This window comes from Salmo trutta, chromosome 7, assembly GCF_901001165.1.
Source record: "Salmo trutta chromosome 7, fSalTru1.1, whole genome shotgun sequence".
NCBI classification, from domain to species: Eukaryota; Metazoa; Chordata; class Actinopteri; order Salmoniformes; family Salmonidae; genus Salmo; species Salmo trutta.
In genome coordinates, this window is record NC_042963.1 from 43,197,154 (window position 1) to 43,211,742 (window position 14,589).

The window sequence follows — 14,589 nt, forward strand, 5'->3', positions numbered from 1 at the left end:
AATTATCACTTCTACCTCTAATCAGCAATCATATGGTTCATTCATGCTCCTTAGATGCCAGGTTAGGGTTACACACACATTTTCTGTCATGCTCTATGGACCCCCTGAAGTAGCCTGGGCCACATCCTGGCCACCTCATTTCTAAAACTCTAGTTCCGGCACTGGGTATTTATGACCTGTCATAAAACTTGTGGTGGGGAGATTGAGAGAGAGGGGGAGCCACGATATACACCCCTAAAGGGCCACGTCGTGACAGACTCATTCTATGGTAATCTTCCTGGAAACACAGTATTAAACTACCAGGGACCAATGGCCATTCATTTGCCTAAGGCAAACCTAGTGTAATGCCGTGTTGAGTGCAAGTCCCGTTCCTGGCAGTGGTCCCGTCCCTGACTGTCCCTGACAGACATGCATCACAAGTAATGATCCCCTGGCGTGTGAGACAGGGATAAGTAGAGGGATCGCTGTTTCTCAGATTCAGTAATTAGCTTAAGGACTGCCTACCACTGGGTACTGCAAGGACACCTTTTTTTGGCCTTTCGGTGACCACACACCACAACAACAGTTACGTCAACAAGTGCTGCTGTCTGTTTCTATGCACATTTAACAATAATGAGAATAGACAGATATACTAGAAACAATCTGAAAGACAGTTATAGACAATTATACTTTACATACTGTAATAGCAACAGTGTTAGCTAACTGCCAAGATTATCTTTCAGGAAATGTGCCGCTCCAGAACGGGGGCACACAAAAACATACGAAGAGAGAGATTACGGGGTAAAAGGTTGGAGCACTGGAATTTTAAGAGAGGGTGAGAAAGTATAGAATATGTTTGATTATCATTTTGTTTTATTGTATAGTGTGTAATTTGTACTATATCTTGCTATCTATGATTTACATACAGTATTTTGTCATAAGTACCCGCCAAATGACACTCCACTCACAGTGACCCTTCATTCCTCAGTGAGCCCTGATTTTATTCATGCACCTCAAACAACTACATTTATTTAAACAGCTTACATTTCTACAGAGAATCTTGTCAATTTGGGCCTGAGGCTTTGGGGTTCATGTACGGCCTAAGGTTTTTATTGCTAATCTCAGCAAAGTAGTGCCGTCCTTCAGGGCCATAATCCCGTTAGCAGAGCCTCTCTTCATCCTAATCCAGCCAGAACACTGCTGTCCGTCCTGGGCTCCCTCAGGTATGCAGCTGCACCACCACTGAACATACAGGTAAGATATATTCATACTAACTCTTCACCTACTATTTCTGAATGGATTCACTTTTCACATTTTCTGCTGAGATGTCAGTGTTGTGGTGTGCTGATCTTGTAAACTGAGATTGTGATGCTTATGTGTATATATTTTACAGGTATATGTTAATATTTAAGAGTAGTTATAGTGGTGTTGTGCACATTTATAATACTTGCAATAGGTGAGAAAATGCAGGTTTGGAATAGTTCATTTTGACGTTGTTTGCAAGGTTGTTGGTTACAGAGAAGGTTGTACAGACCACTGCTAGCACTATTGTCTGCAGGGGAAAATCCTCTGCTTTTGTAAAGCATGTTTAGGCTGCACCAGTGGAGCGTGTTTTTGTGACTTTATAGTATAGTAATTTACTGGTGCCTGCTTCAATGCAAAGAAATCAAAGGTGCACAGTTTGAGCTATGATCCTCAGATTAGGCCAAAAATCAGGTGGCAAAGGATAATCTATCAGGATTGAGAAAGTTGGTTAGAAATTAGTCTGGGATTAAATGGCCACAGGTTCTCTACAGGTATACTAGTGTGGCAGAGTGTAGGTTTTGTAGGTGCAACATTAATTCACTTGACCTGTACATGGGATGACATGTTACAGAATAAATTGCTGTCGAATTGAATTATATTCATAACATATGGTTGTTTTAGAGACAAACAAAAGGCAGAAGAAACACACCGGGATAATGATGTTTTCTGCATGTTCTCTCACTGTTGATGAAATACGTTTTGTTGCTCTTGTTCCCATCTTCTGTTCTGCGTTAACTTGCTAGTCATCTAAAGCAGCTTATTAGTGGTGTTGAATGTTATGCCCTGCAACATGCTATTCTATTTAAACATCTCTTTAACAGTCAAAGTCAGGTTTTGCCTAACAATGTGGCTGACGATTCATTGATCTTGATTTCCGTAAAAAGATTAAAGTAGCTGTGCTGTTTTGATCACAGGCTCAAGCACTGGCAACTCTTATCTTAAAGCAGCATGTGGAGAGCGTTTATTGACCTGGCCAAAACACAACAACATAATTGCTGCCAGCAAGAGCCAAAGTCAAAGCTCCCCACAAGATCTGACATGACATGACATTGTAAATCAGGGGTCGGCAACAGGCGAGTTTTTAGTAATATACAGTATACACATCGACGGGGCTGCAGTGGAGCAGGTTGAGAGCTTCAAGTTCCTTGGTGTCCACATCACCAACATACTAACATGGTCCAAGCACACCATGACAATCGTGAAGCGGGCACGACAAAACCTATTCCCCCTCAGGAGACTGAAAAGATTTGGCATGGGTCCTCAGATCCTCAAAAGGTTCTACAGCTGCACCATCGAGAGCATCCTGACTGGTTGCATCACTGCCTGGTATGGCAACTGCTCGGCCTCCGACCGCAAGGCACTACAGAGGATATTGCGAACGGCCGAGTACATCACTGGGGCCAAGCTTCCTGCCATCCAGGACCTCTATACCAGGCAGTGTCAGAGGAAGGCCCTAAAAATTGTCAAAGACTCCAGCCGCCCTAGTCATAGACTGTTATCTCTGCTACCACACGGCAAGCGGTACCGGAGTGCGAAGTCTAGGTCCAAGAGGCTTCTAAACAGCTTCTACCCTCAAGCCATAAGACTCCTGGACATCTAGTCAAATGGCTACCCAGGCTATTTGCATTGCCCCCCCATCCCCTCTCCACACCACTGCCACTCTCTGTTGTCATCTATGCATAGTCACTTTAATTAACTCTAACTACATGTATATAATACCTCAACTAACCGGTGCCCCCGCACATTGACTCTGTACCGGCACCCACCTGTATATATTGTTATTTTTTACAGCTGCTCTTTAATTACTTGTTACTTTTATCTCTTATTCTTATACGCATTTTTTTAAACTGCACTGTCGGTTAGGAGCTCGTAAGTAAGCATTTCACAGTAAGGTCTACACCTGTTGTGTTCGGCGCATGTGACTAATAACATTTTATTTCTATTTTTTTAAGAGATACAGTTGAAGTCGGAAGTTTACATACATTTAGGTTGAAGTCATTAAAACTCATTTTTCAACCACTCCACAAATGTCTTTACTTCTACTTTGTGCATGACACAAGTCATTTTTCCAACAATTGTTTACAGACAGATTATTTCACTTATAATTCACTGTATCACAATTCCAGTGGGTCAGAAGTTTACATACACTAAGTTGACTCTGCCTTTAAACAGCTTGGAAAATTCCAGAAAATGATGTCATGCTTTAGAAGCTTCTGATAGGCTAATTGGCATTGTTTGAGTCAATTGGAGGTGTACATGTGGATGTATTTCAAGGCTTACCTTCAAACTCAGTACCTCTTTGCTTGCCATCATGGGGAAATCAAACGAAATCAGCCAAGACCTCAGAAAAAAATTTGTAGACCTCCACAAGTCTGGTTCATCCTTGGGAGCAATTTCCAAATGCCTGAAGGTACCACATTCATCTGTACAAACAATAGTAGGCAAGTATAAACACCATGGAACCACGCAGCCGTCTTACCGCTCAGGAAGGAGATGCGTTCTGTATCCTAGAGATGAACGTACTTTGGTGCGAAAAGTGCAAATCAATCCCAGAACAACAGCAAAGGACATTGTGAAGATGCTGGAGGAACTGAAAAAGTGTGTGCGAGCAAGGAGGCCTACAAACCTGATTCAGTTACACCAGCTCTGTCAGGAGGAATGGGACAGAATTCACCCAACTTATTGTGGGAAGCTTGTGGAATGCTACCCAAAACGTTTGACCCAAGTTAAACATTTTAAAGGCAATGCTACCAAATACTAATTGAGTGTATGTAAACTTCTGACCCACTGGGAATGTGATGAAAGAAATAAAAGCTGAAATAAATCATTCTCTCTACTATTATTCTGCCATTTCACATTCTTAAAATAAAGTGGTGATCCTAACTGACCTAAGACAGGGAATCTTTACTTGGATTAAATGTCAGGAATTGTGAAAAACTGAGTTTAAATGTTTTTGGCTAAGGTGTATGTAAACTTCCAACTTCAACTGTATGTGATCGTGACTATTATAATCAGTATGGTCTCTGGATTGACTAGATTAACCTTCAATAATTTTATGTTCCATTATAGCATATCTGACATTCTGACTCTGTCTGACCTCAAGGTACCATAGTAACAAATCTGGTTTATTCATATTATGGAATGCTCACCTCGGCAGGTGTTACTGAGCTGTTGTCCTGGTCTGTGCCTTTGTCTCAGGATGTTTCACTGGGTGGTGAAGGTGGTTCCTCAGCCCCCTGACGCCCCTGGTTGTCTGGGAGAGGAGACGGCCAATCCCGCACCAGTAAGACCACACTAATCATGCCTGCTCACAGATCAACTCAAATCTACATCTGAAAAACTCACATGATATTACAAAAGATAGGTTTTTTTTCTTTGACTTTTGTCCTTTTCACATTACCTGATTGTCTTTCTTAATCTTTCTCTCCCAAAGAAAAATGTGTCTAAAGATGAAGTGAAAAAAGGTAATGCTCCTGTTCTACAAACATTGTATCATAGTTTTGTAACACAATGAAATAACTGTGAATATGTGTTTTATAATTGCTTAGACAATTTGTTGATCCTCTTCTTCACTTCTGTTTTATGTAAATGCTTCTCAACAGTCAAGGCAAAACCAGCCAAACAGAAGGAAGATGATATTTCTGAGGACAACAGGTATGTGTGTTAAATTGGATCTGTGAGCTGGTTGGTCTGCTTGCATACAGTATTCAACCAATGATGATGATGAAAGTGATTATTTTATTGATGTAATTTCTTCTCTCTCCTCTCTCTCTCTCAGTATTCAGAGTGGAGTGATGACCTGGCTCTCCAATGGATTCACAAGTGCTCTTCCTCAACCAGCAGGCACACCTAACCTCAGCAGAGCCAACTCTGTATCCAGGGTGAGTGGCAGACAACACTACCTGTATCAATCAGCCTGTGATTTCATCAGTGGAATGTGTTTTGTTGCTGTATAAAGGGTTAATGTGTGACTCTTTCATTCTCTCCCTCCACTTTCTGCTTCAATCCATCAGTCACTGCAGGAGGATGAAAGGTATGAAGGGAGGACTTTATCATTGTGTTGAATTGGTTTATTCTGTATAATTTGTTTCTTGTATATTACTTCAAGGTATGTTGAAATGTGGAAATATATAAAACAAAAAGAAAAAAAGTTTGATAGTTCTATAAATTGACTGAAGATTCCTCTTTCCAACAGGAATGGGGTGATTAAGTGGATTGCAGATGGACTGAGTAAAGTGGTACCCCAGCCAGATGAAAAGTACAGAGAGGATATTCGAGAGGAGGAGGATGAAACAGAGGTGAGGTGACACCATCATGTCATGGTAGCTTTGTTTTCAGGAGAGCACATGGTGCTCAATGATTTAAAAGACTTTGTTCTTAGATTAAAAAGAGATTATAAAAATCATGTTTGTCAGGTTGCCTCAAGGCTTTTAAACAATATAATAACTTTAAAAGTGCTCCAGTTTCATTAAAACATGATTACTACATTAATGCTACACTAAACCCATACCTCCCCATGATAACTCAATATTCTCACTTAAAATCCCTTTGTAAAATAGTTTTGCTCCCTGCTTGATGAATAACCGGAGATGGTCTATAATGTTAGAACAGGCTTTTGAATAACAGGCTTTTGAAAATTGTTCACGGGGCTTTCAGAGATCTACAAATGAGAGAGGTTTATAAACAAATAATCTGTGATATTATCAAGGGTGTTAAGACACTATAGACTTCATCTCATCATTATCTCATCATTAACGGATAGATTTAATGATTTATTTTATTGTATGCCAACTGTTAGTTTTAAAAGCATTGAACCCTTTTAAAAGCATTGAGCGGTTATGGCTTACCAGTCTCTCCCCAGGTCCGCCTACTGTAGTTTGAATTGTATTCTAGATCAGCTTTCGGAAATCAGCAGGGTGGTGCTGATTAGACAAAAAAAGTCCAGTTAAAGAAAGTCCAGTTGTCTAACAAGAATGCCATTGTGCTGGAGTTTCATTTTCTAATACCGGTAATTAATCTTTTCCCCTTTATGTTCCTCTATCTGCTTAAAACGCATGAGGAGTATATCACAGAGCCATGTGTAAGTACAGCTAGGTAATGGGCTGTATCTGGGCCGGACACCCACCCAACCCCTTAGTGGTCTGAGTAGTCTTACAAACACCTGCAATCGATCCAGAATAGTATTTGCTCTAAAGCTTCACATTTCATCAACCACTTATTTGAATGAAAGAATAGAATAAAATGTTGAAATCAAGGACAAATTATATCAATGATTGATGAAATGTACTCTTTATCTTACAGACGTGCAATACACAGAGTATACCAAACATTAGAAACACCTTTCTAATATTGAGTTGCACCTTGGGCTGTTATGGTGACCGTATTACCACCACCGGTGGTCACGAATCATGATGGCAGTCAAATTCCACATGACCGTTTAGTCACAGTAATTACGCTTCTCCAAGCTCTGATGCTGCTGATGGTCATTAGTAGTCTACCGAACTTGCTAAGTGCCTTGTACTCAGCACTCTATTGTCCTTCTAATCTCTCTGACATCAATGCAAATGTAATTGAAAATCTCATCAAACACTTAATGAGAGCCCATGAGCTCAAATTGTGCAACATTTCTATAGGCTATGCAATCGCGTGAGAAAACATAGTTTTGATGGCCTCTATTAAAAAGAGGAGGACTAACCTGTACCCCCGCACATTGACTTGGTGCCGGTTCTTTTGGCTAGACTTACTATATTTATTTCTCAACTTTCCTAATATTAAGCACATTGCTTCTCTTTACAACAGGAGTACAGCATATCTTCTGTCTTGCATGAAAACGAACCACGGGATATGCATCCTCCATTCGCTTTTTAAGTGCATAGATTACATTTTTCTTACATTTACATTTACATTTAAGTCATTTAGCAGACGCTCTTATCCAGAGCGACTTACAAATTCTTCTTCTCCCATGCCCCTTTTCCGAGACAGGTGCACGATAATGGTCCTTTCTAAATCAAAACTCATTTCACACATATATTATTTAGTATATGTAAAGACAACAGTAAATTAAGAATAGTCTGATGGGTGACAATATTAGCCTATCACTTGTGAATGATGCCCAGCATAAGGCAAGAAACAGTGCATACCTTTTTTTGCGGCTTTTTCAAATCATAGTCGCACACCTCATGTAGCCCATAGTTCTATATGTTTTGATGAGGTTTGTATCACAACTAAAGTGGCCAAATAACTTCTCAAAATTAAGCACATTAATCCGCTTTATAACCAGTGTACTGTAGAGCCTAATTGGCGTGAGTTTTAAGTTTGGGGAAGATCATTTTTACCATAAAAATGCACCTTTATAATAAAGCATTACATGCATAATCACATTTGCCGTCACTTTTGAGAACAGTGTTTGATTGCATTTTGGAACATTTGCGCTTATATCCTACTGCCGTGTGTGCATTTCTGCGCTTATAATGTGAAAAAATAGCCTAATAGTTTATCAACATTTTAAGCTGTTCGATATTATGTTTGGAATATTTATTTCTTGCACAGAAGGACAAGTTGAGCAATAGAATAGGTCAACATTTGTATTATGAGGGATAGTAGATTGACATAGGCTTGTGCTTTTGTTGTTCGTTAGGACTACTCATCTTGTTGGCTGACTAAAAGTAGCTAAATGTGGACAGTTCTAACAGTGCGTCTCTGATGTGTCTGTCTTCATTCACTTGTAGCCTTCTTCTTAGCTGAAATGTCTGTGAGTAGGACCCGATCACATGACGGGCATTGACTACATCTGAGAGAGCCATGTGAGTAAGAAGTGCTTCAGGGCACTGCAGCAGGGAAGAGGGAATAAAGATTAGCCTATTATATTCAGCTAAAGGGCACAACGGCCACTTTGGCCGCAAAAGGTATGGATTTTTTAGGGGGCATTATGGCCACACAAGGGGAATGCCGCTGGGAAATTCGAGGTCTGGTGAGATTATTTTCAAGTGCTTGTCAAATTGTGAATGAGAGACTGATGAAGTGTGTGCATCTTGCAACTTTTTTCAAATCATCATCAGAGTACCATCATGCAGCCTTAGAATGTAGATAGAACATATAGCCCAACGTTTGTATCACAACTAAAGTTGCATAAATAACTCTAAATTAAGCATATAGGACCAGTTTCTTTGTTAACCTGTCACGGATCCCCCGGTACTGCTGCTCATTCCGTTCACCAGCTCCGGAGATCTACGTCACCGGCTTTCTAGGTGTCACTGAACTGGATTCACTACCCCGGACTGTCTTGTCTTATTATGCACACCTGGTTCCCATTCCCCCTGACTAGTATGTTATTTATGTGCCCTCTGTTCCTCATTGTCGTTGTCGGTTATTGTTACCATGTCCGTTGGTCCTGAGAGTACCTGTGCTGTTGTATCGGCTTCCATGCTACGTGTTATTGTGCACTTGTTTTACGGGCCTCGTCCTGTGTATTATTTAGAGGTTTACACCTCACTCTTTTGTTTGGGTGTAGTAAATAAAAAAACCTATTACATATTCCTACGCCTGTCTCCAATCATTAGACAACGTGACATAACCGCTCAACACAGAATAGTCGCATGTGCGCACTTCCTTTGAAATCGTTTGGGGAAAATATCCTTTCTATTTTATATGTTCAATTATATTCTTCATACTATAAAATAATTGAAAAAAAGAATGCCACGGAATTCTAAACAAATCTTGTCTGCTAAATGAATTAGTGTAGTCCACAGCCATATGGCACAGCCATATCAGGGCCTAACATAAGGACAACTCAGAGTATGCTATTCTGTTCTTCTGAAATAGACTACATTTTCTTCATATCATGTTTCTTTAGACCTGTCTAAAATAAATAATGGGTTTATTGTGAAGGTGTAGGCTATACTAAATGGATTTATTACACTTTTTAAAATGTAGATGTTCCAAAAGTCTGCATTGGTGGCTTGTAGGCTATGTGTGGAAGCCAGGAGATGCCAAACGTCTTTATGCTAATTAACGGTCAATTACTGTGAGACCGGCAGTTATTTGCTTGACACTCACCGGCTGACAAATTTTCATGACCGCCACAGCCCTAGTTGCACCCAATCCATTTGCCCTCAGAACAGCCTCAATTCGTCGGTGCATGGACTCTACAAGGTGTCGAAAGCATTTCCCAGATGCTGGCCCATGTTGACTCCAATGCTTCCCCCAGTTGTCAAGTTGGCTGGATGTCCTTTCGACGGTGGACCATTTTTGATACACACGGGAAACTGTTGAGCGTGAAAAACCCAGCAGTGTTGCAGTTCTTGACACAAACCGGTGCGCCTGGCACCTACTACTATACCCTGTTTAAAGGCACTTAAATCTTTTGTGTTGCCCCTTCACACTTTGAATGGCACACACACAATCTATGTCTCAATTGTCTCAAGGCTTAAAATCCTTCTTTAACCTGTTGCCTCCCCTTCATCTACACTGAGTGAAGTGGCTTTAAGCTTAACAAGTGACATCAATAAGGGATCATAGCTTTCACCTGGATTCACCTGGTCAGTCATATCATGAAAAGAACAGGTGTTCTCAATGTTTTGTATACTCAGTGTAGATTTGATGTTTTGGGTTTGAAAACATTTTTCTGAAAACTTTAACAGCATTACTTTGACAGATATAGATACGGTTCAAATTGTAAATTGTTTTACAATTTATATAAATAGGTTCATAATTCCTTTAAAACAGCACGCTTTCATAACCAAATAGCCCATTTAAAAATAAATGTATAATTTGACAGCAGAGGAGCATTTTAAACTATTGTAATGTAATAACATAAAATGATCAAAACAACTATGTGGTAAATATTTAATATACCCATTGTAAAAAACGAAAGTTTGTGATGCTGAGTTATTCACATTATGTGAATCATTATGTAAATCAAATGCTGACTTCTCTTTTTCAGGTTTATAACATGAAAGATGTGCCGGGTATGTGTTTAAATTTGTCACACAGCAATCCCATTTGTGTGTACCGGTATGTCACAAATTTTATAACTGCTTTGACTCACTATTGATGTGGTCACTGATTGGTCTATTTTCTTTCTAGACGCAGAGCCCCTCCCACATATACCTGTGGTGGAGATGTTTTCAGAATATGAGGAAGAGGATCAGATACCACAGTTCCCTCCCAAGTGAGTCACACAGAGACTCACCTCCCCCCACTGTACAGCCCCCTCCCACTTCTCTGCCACCAGGACAGACACATATACACAGCCAAATTCAACTTCAGTAACTTTACTTTCACCCCATCATGCTGACAAAATGTATCTTAATCCTAATCTCCCCCCCCTCTCTCTCTCTATACCTCTTGGCTTCTACCCCCCATCTCTTTATTCCTCTCTATCTGTTTTCTTCCCGTCTGTCTTGCATTGCAGTGTGGTTAACTGGATTAAGAATGCTATTCCTCAGCCTGTGATGCTCCCTGCAGGTTACATAGAGGCCCTAAGTAAGGCCCAACAGGCCCAGGGTAAGAGGTCATCTCTTGACAAAGGTAGAAGCAGAGTTTAAACGTTTGAGGCCAGTTACCACGACATAGATTAAGCCTAGTCCTGGAGTATGAAACCTACTCAATGGAGGATTTCAATTGAAATAACTTTCTAGTCAAATCAAAATCAAATCCAATTGTATTAGTCACATGCGCCGAATACAACAGGTGTAGACCTTACAGTGAAATGCTTACTTAACCGACAATGCAGTTTAAAAAAATACGAATAAGAGATAATACTAAAAAGTAATTAAAGAGCAGCAGTAAAAAATATCAATATATACAGGGGGGTGCCGGTACAGAGTCAATGTACGGGGGCACCGGTTAGTTGAGGTAGTATGTAGGTAGAGTTAATTAAAATGACTATGCATATATGACAACATAGAGTGGCAGTGGTGTGGAGGGGGGGAGGGCAATGCGAATAGTCTGGGTAGCCATTTGACTAGATGTTCAGGAGTCTTATGGCTTGGGGGTAGAAGCTGTTTAGAAGCCTCTTGGACCTAAACTTTGCGCTCCGGTACAGCTTGCCGTGTGGTAGCCGAGAGAACATTCTATGACTAGGGTGGCTGGAGTCTTTGACAATTTTTAGGGCCTTCCTCTGACACCGCCTGGTATAAAGGTCCTGGATGGCAGAAAGCTTGGCCCCAGTGATGTACTGGGCCGTTCGCACTAACCTCTGTAGTGTCTTGCGGTCGGAGGCCAAACAGCTGCCATACCAGGCAGTGATGCAACCAGTCAGGATGCTCTCGATGATGCAGCTGTAGAACCTTTTGAGGATCTGAGGACCCATGCCAAATAGGTTTTGTCATGCCCTCTTCACGACTGTCATGGTGTGCTTGGACCATGTTTGTTTGTTGGTGATGTGGACACCAAGGAACTTGAAGCTCTCAACCTGCTCCACTGCAGCACCGTCGATGAGAATCGGGGCGTGCTCGGTCCTCTTTTTCCTGTAGTCCATAATCATCTCCTTTGTCTTGATCACATTGAGGAAGAGGTTGTTGTCCTGGCACCACACAGCCAGGTCTTTGACCTCCTCCCTATAGGCTGTCTCGTCGTTGTTGGTGATCAGGCCTACCACTGTTGTGTCATCGGCAAATTTAATGATGGTGTTGGAGTTGTGCCTGGCTGTGCAGTCATGAGTGAAGAGGGAGTACAGGAGGGGGCTGAGCACGCACCCCTGAGGGGCCCCTGTGTTGAGGATCAGCGTGGCGGATGTGTTGTTACCTACCCTTACCACCTGGGAGCGGCCCGTCAGGAAGTCCAGGATCCAGTTGCAGAGGGAGGTGTTTAGTCCCAGGGTCCTTAGCTTATTGATGAGCTTTGAGGGCACTTGAACGCTGAGCTGTAGTCAATGAATAGCATTCTCACATAGGTGTTGCTTTTGTCCAGGTGGGAAAGGGAAATGTGGAGTGCAATAGAGACTGCATCATCTGTGGATCTGTTGGGGCGGTATGCAAGTTGGAGTGGGTCTAGGGTTTCTGGGATGATGGTGTTGATGTGAGCCATGACCAGCCTTTCAAAGCACTTCATGGCTACAGACGTGAGTGCTACGGGTCGGTAGTCAATTAGGCAGGTTACCTTAGTGTTCTTGGGCACAGGCACTATGGTGGTCTGCTTAAAATTTTGGTATTACAGACTTGGACAGGGAGAGGTTGAAAATGTCAGTGAAGACACTTGCTAGTTGGTCAGCGCATGCTCGCAGTACACATCCTGGTAATCCATCTGGCCCTGCGGCCTTGTGAATGTTGACCTGTCAAAAGGTCTTACTCACATCGGCTGCGGAGAGCGTGATCACACAGTCTTCCGGTACAGTTAGTGCTCTCATGCATGTTTCAGTGTTATTTGCCTCGAAGCGAGCATAGAAGTAGTTTAGCTTGTCCGGTAGGCTTGTGTCACTGGGCAGCTCTCGGCTGTGCTTCCCTTTGTAGTTTGTAATGGTTTGTAGGCCCTGTCCCGGACTAGTCTTAATCTGTGTCCAAGAAACCTGCACCTAATAATACAAATCTACTAGCTATGCGTGTATGCTAATGTTGTACACCTGTCTTCTCATTTTCTCTCAGTTCTCTCACCACCTCCACAGTCCCTCAAAGGAGATGAGGACTCACAGAACTCGAAGTAAATGTAACCCACAGACGACACTATGCTACAGCCATTAGAATGTAGGCTCAGCTGTATGCCTGTATGTTTCTGTGTTCCCTTTGGCCCGTTAGTAAGGTGTTTCTCTACGTGTCCCACAGTGTCGTCGGCTGGTTCGTGACGGGCCTCGGCCTCATGATGCCACAGCCTCATGATGCCACAGCCTGTCGCAAGATCCAGAGATGATGTTGAATTTGTGCCGAATGGTACGTGACATTTATTTTTGTTTGTTTTTCACATTTTCTATTCCTCTTACCTTCAAACCGAGGCCTCATTCTCAGTTCAAAATACAAGCAGATCTAAAATCACACAAAGGACTCACTACAGAGTCAGTTAGATACAGTTCGACCCGTCAGCATTTTTTTTTACAAATTCCGGTTAATTGAGATGTTATGCCATGCAGTAAGTGTATGCTTGGGACCTACTATTTCTCTTTTATTTTGTACTATTTCTTCTATATTCCATAAAGTGTTGAAGTCACAGAAGAGACTGTAACCCTCTCCTTCTGTTGGTCCGGTTTAGAGAGACCCTAACTCAGTCCATCTTCTCCTTCTGTTTCAGGGGGGGTGGGAGCGCTGAGAGCCCCTTAAACAAAAGGAGAAAGAAGACTGAGGAACCGTGAGAGAGACTGAGACTGAGAGCAAAGAGATAGAGACAGACTTACCGACATAGATCATTGTGGACATTTTTACAGCTCCACTGAGCAACCTGGCAGCTGTGAGACATCGCTTAAAAAATATGTTTAACTTACCTTACTCTTTATGGAATGCAGATACTTTTGTTTTATTTTAATTGTGTATAGTCAATGTATATCAGTTCAATAAAATGAACTGTTTGTCAGTAATGTCAGTTGTTCAACTCTTGTCCATATGTAGCAAGAAATGGTTCTGGTCTTCATTGTAGTAATCTTTGAAGTAATTTGGATGCATTAAGAGATTAAGTATATTAGAAAATACATACAGACACATAGAGCTATCAGGCAACATTGTGACTCATAGTTTTTGTACATGAAATATACCATATTAAACTACTTTTTGAAGGTAAAGATGCACTAAAAAGCTAACACAAAAACGACTTAATCCTATTATACATGTTTTCCCTTGTGACCTATTCTCATCGCCTTGAACTATGAATGTGGCCTAAGGTTGTAATTATGTTTATTTTGATCTGATAAATTTTTTTGGAATGAAATCCACAAAAGAGGATTTAACAAACAGAGTCAAGGCAGTCAAGTTATTACAAATAAGTTGATAAATTATGACATCATGCCTAAAAAGTATGCCTGACATTATAATAACGTGTTGTGAAATATTATTTTAAAAAAAATAATAAAGATATCATCTGAAATATTTTGTCGTGTTAAGAGATGATGATATCAAATTCATACAAAACATTTTGTATATAGTATTCATTTAAGCATATTGCTTATAATTGAAAAATAAAATAAGAGAATGTCATATTTTAATTGTTAATTCAAAGATTTTCCTCCCAAATCAAATGCTACACATCAAACACAATCGATTGTTCACATTACCATGTTGACTCTGGGTGTCTTATCAGTTGTAACAGTCCAGATACAGACAGTGACGTACTGTATGACTGCTTGTGCTAAAGTATCTAAAAGACCCAAAGCAGTGGATCTGGTTC

General features: G+C 41.0%; 1 protein-coding gene across 3 annotated transcripts; it reads left to right on the forward strand.

Moving 5' to 3' along the window:
* The first annotated feature begins 561 nt into the window (after nt 1-561).
* Nucleotides 562-14,399, forward strand: LOC115197453 (uncharacterized). Of its 3 annotated transcripts, XM_029759001.1 has the most exons (14): nt 562-814; nt 1,034-1,233; nt 4,483-4,567; nt 4,718-4,748; nt 4,887-4,938; nt 5,063-5,165; nt 5,298-5,317; nt 5,480-5,582; nt 10,226-10,250; nt 10,369-10,453; nt 10,697-10,788; nt 12,867-12,921; nt 13,044-13,148; nt 13,504-14,399. In XM_029759001.1, exons 3-13 carry the CDS (start codon nt 4,484-4,486, stop codon nt 13,126-13,128), a joined length of 735 nt encoding a protein of 244 aa, XP_029614861.1. In that variant the 5' UTR covers nt 562-814; nt 1,034-1,233; nt 4,483; the 3' UTR covers nt 13,129-13,148; nt 13,504-14,399. The 3 variants fall into 3 exon arrangements, with proteins under 3 accessions (XP_029614861.1, XP_029614860.1, XP_029614859.1); XM_029759000.1 differs by lacking the exon at nt 562-814 and having other exon boundaries at nt 933-1,233; XM_029758999.1 differs by lacking the exons at nt 562-814; nt 1,034-1,233 and having other exon boundaries at nt 4,222-4,567.
* Nucleotides 14,400-14,589: the final 190 nt, after the last annotated feature.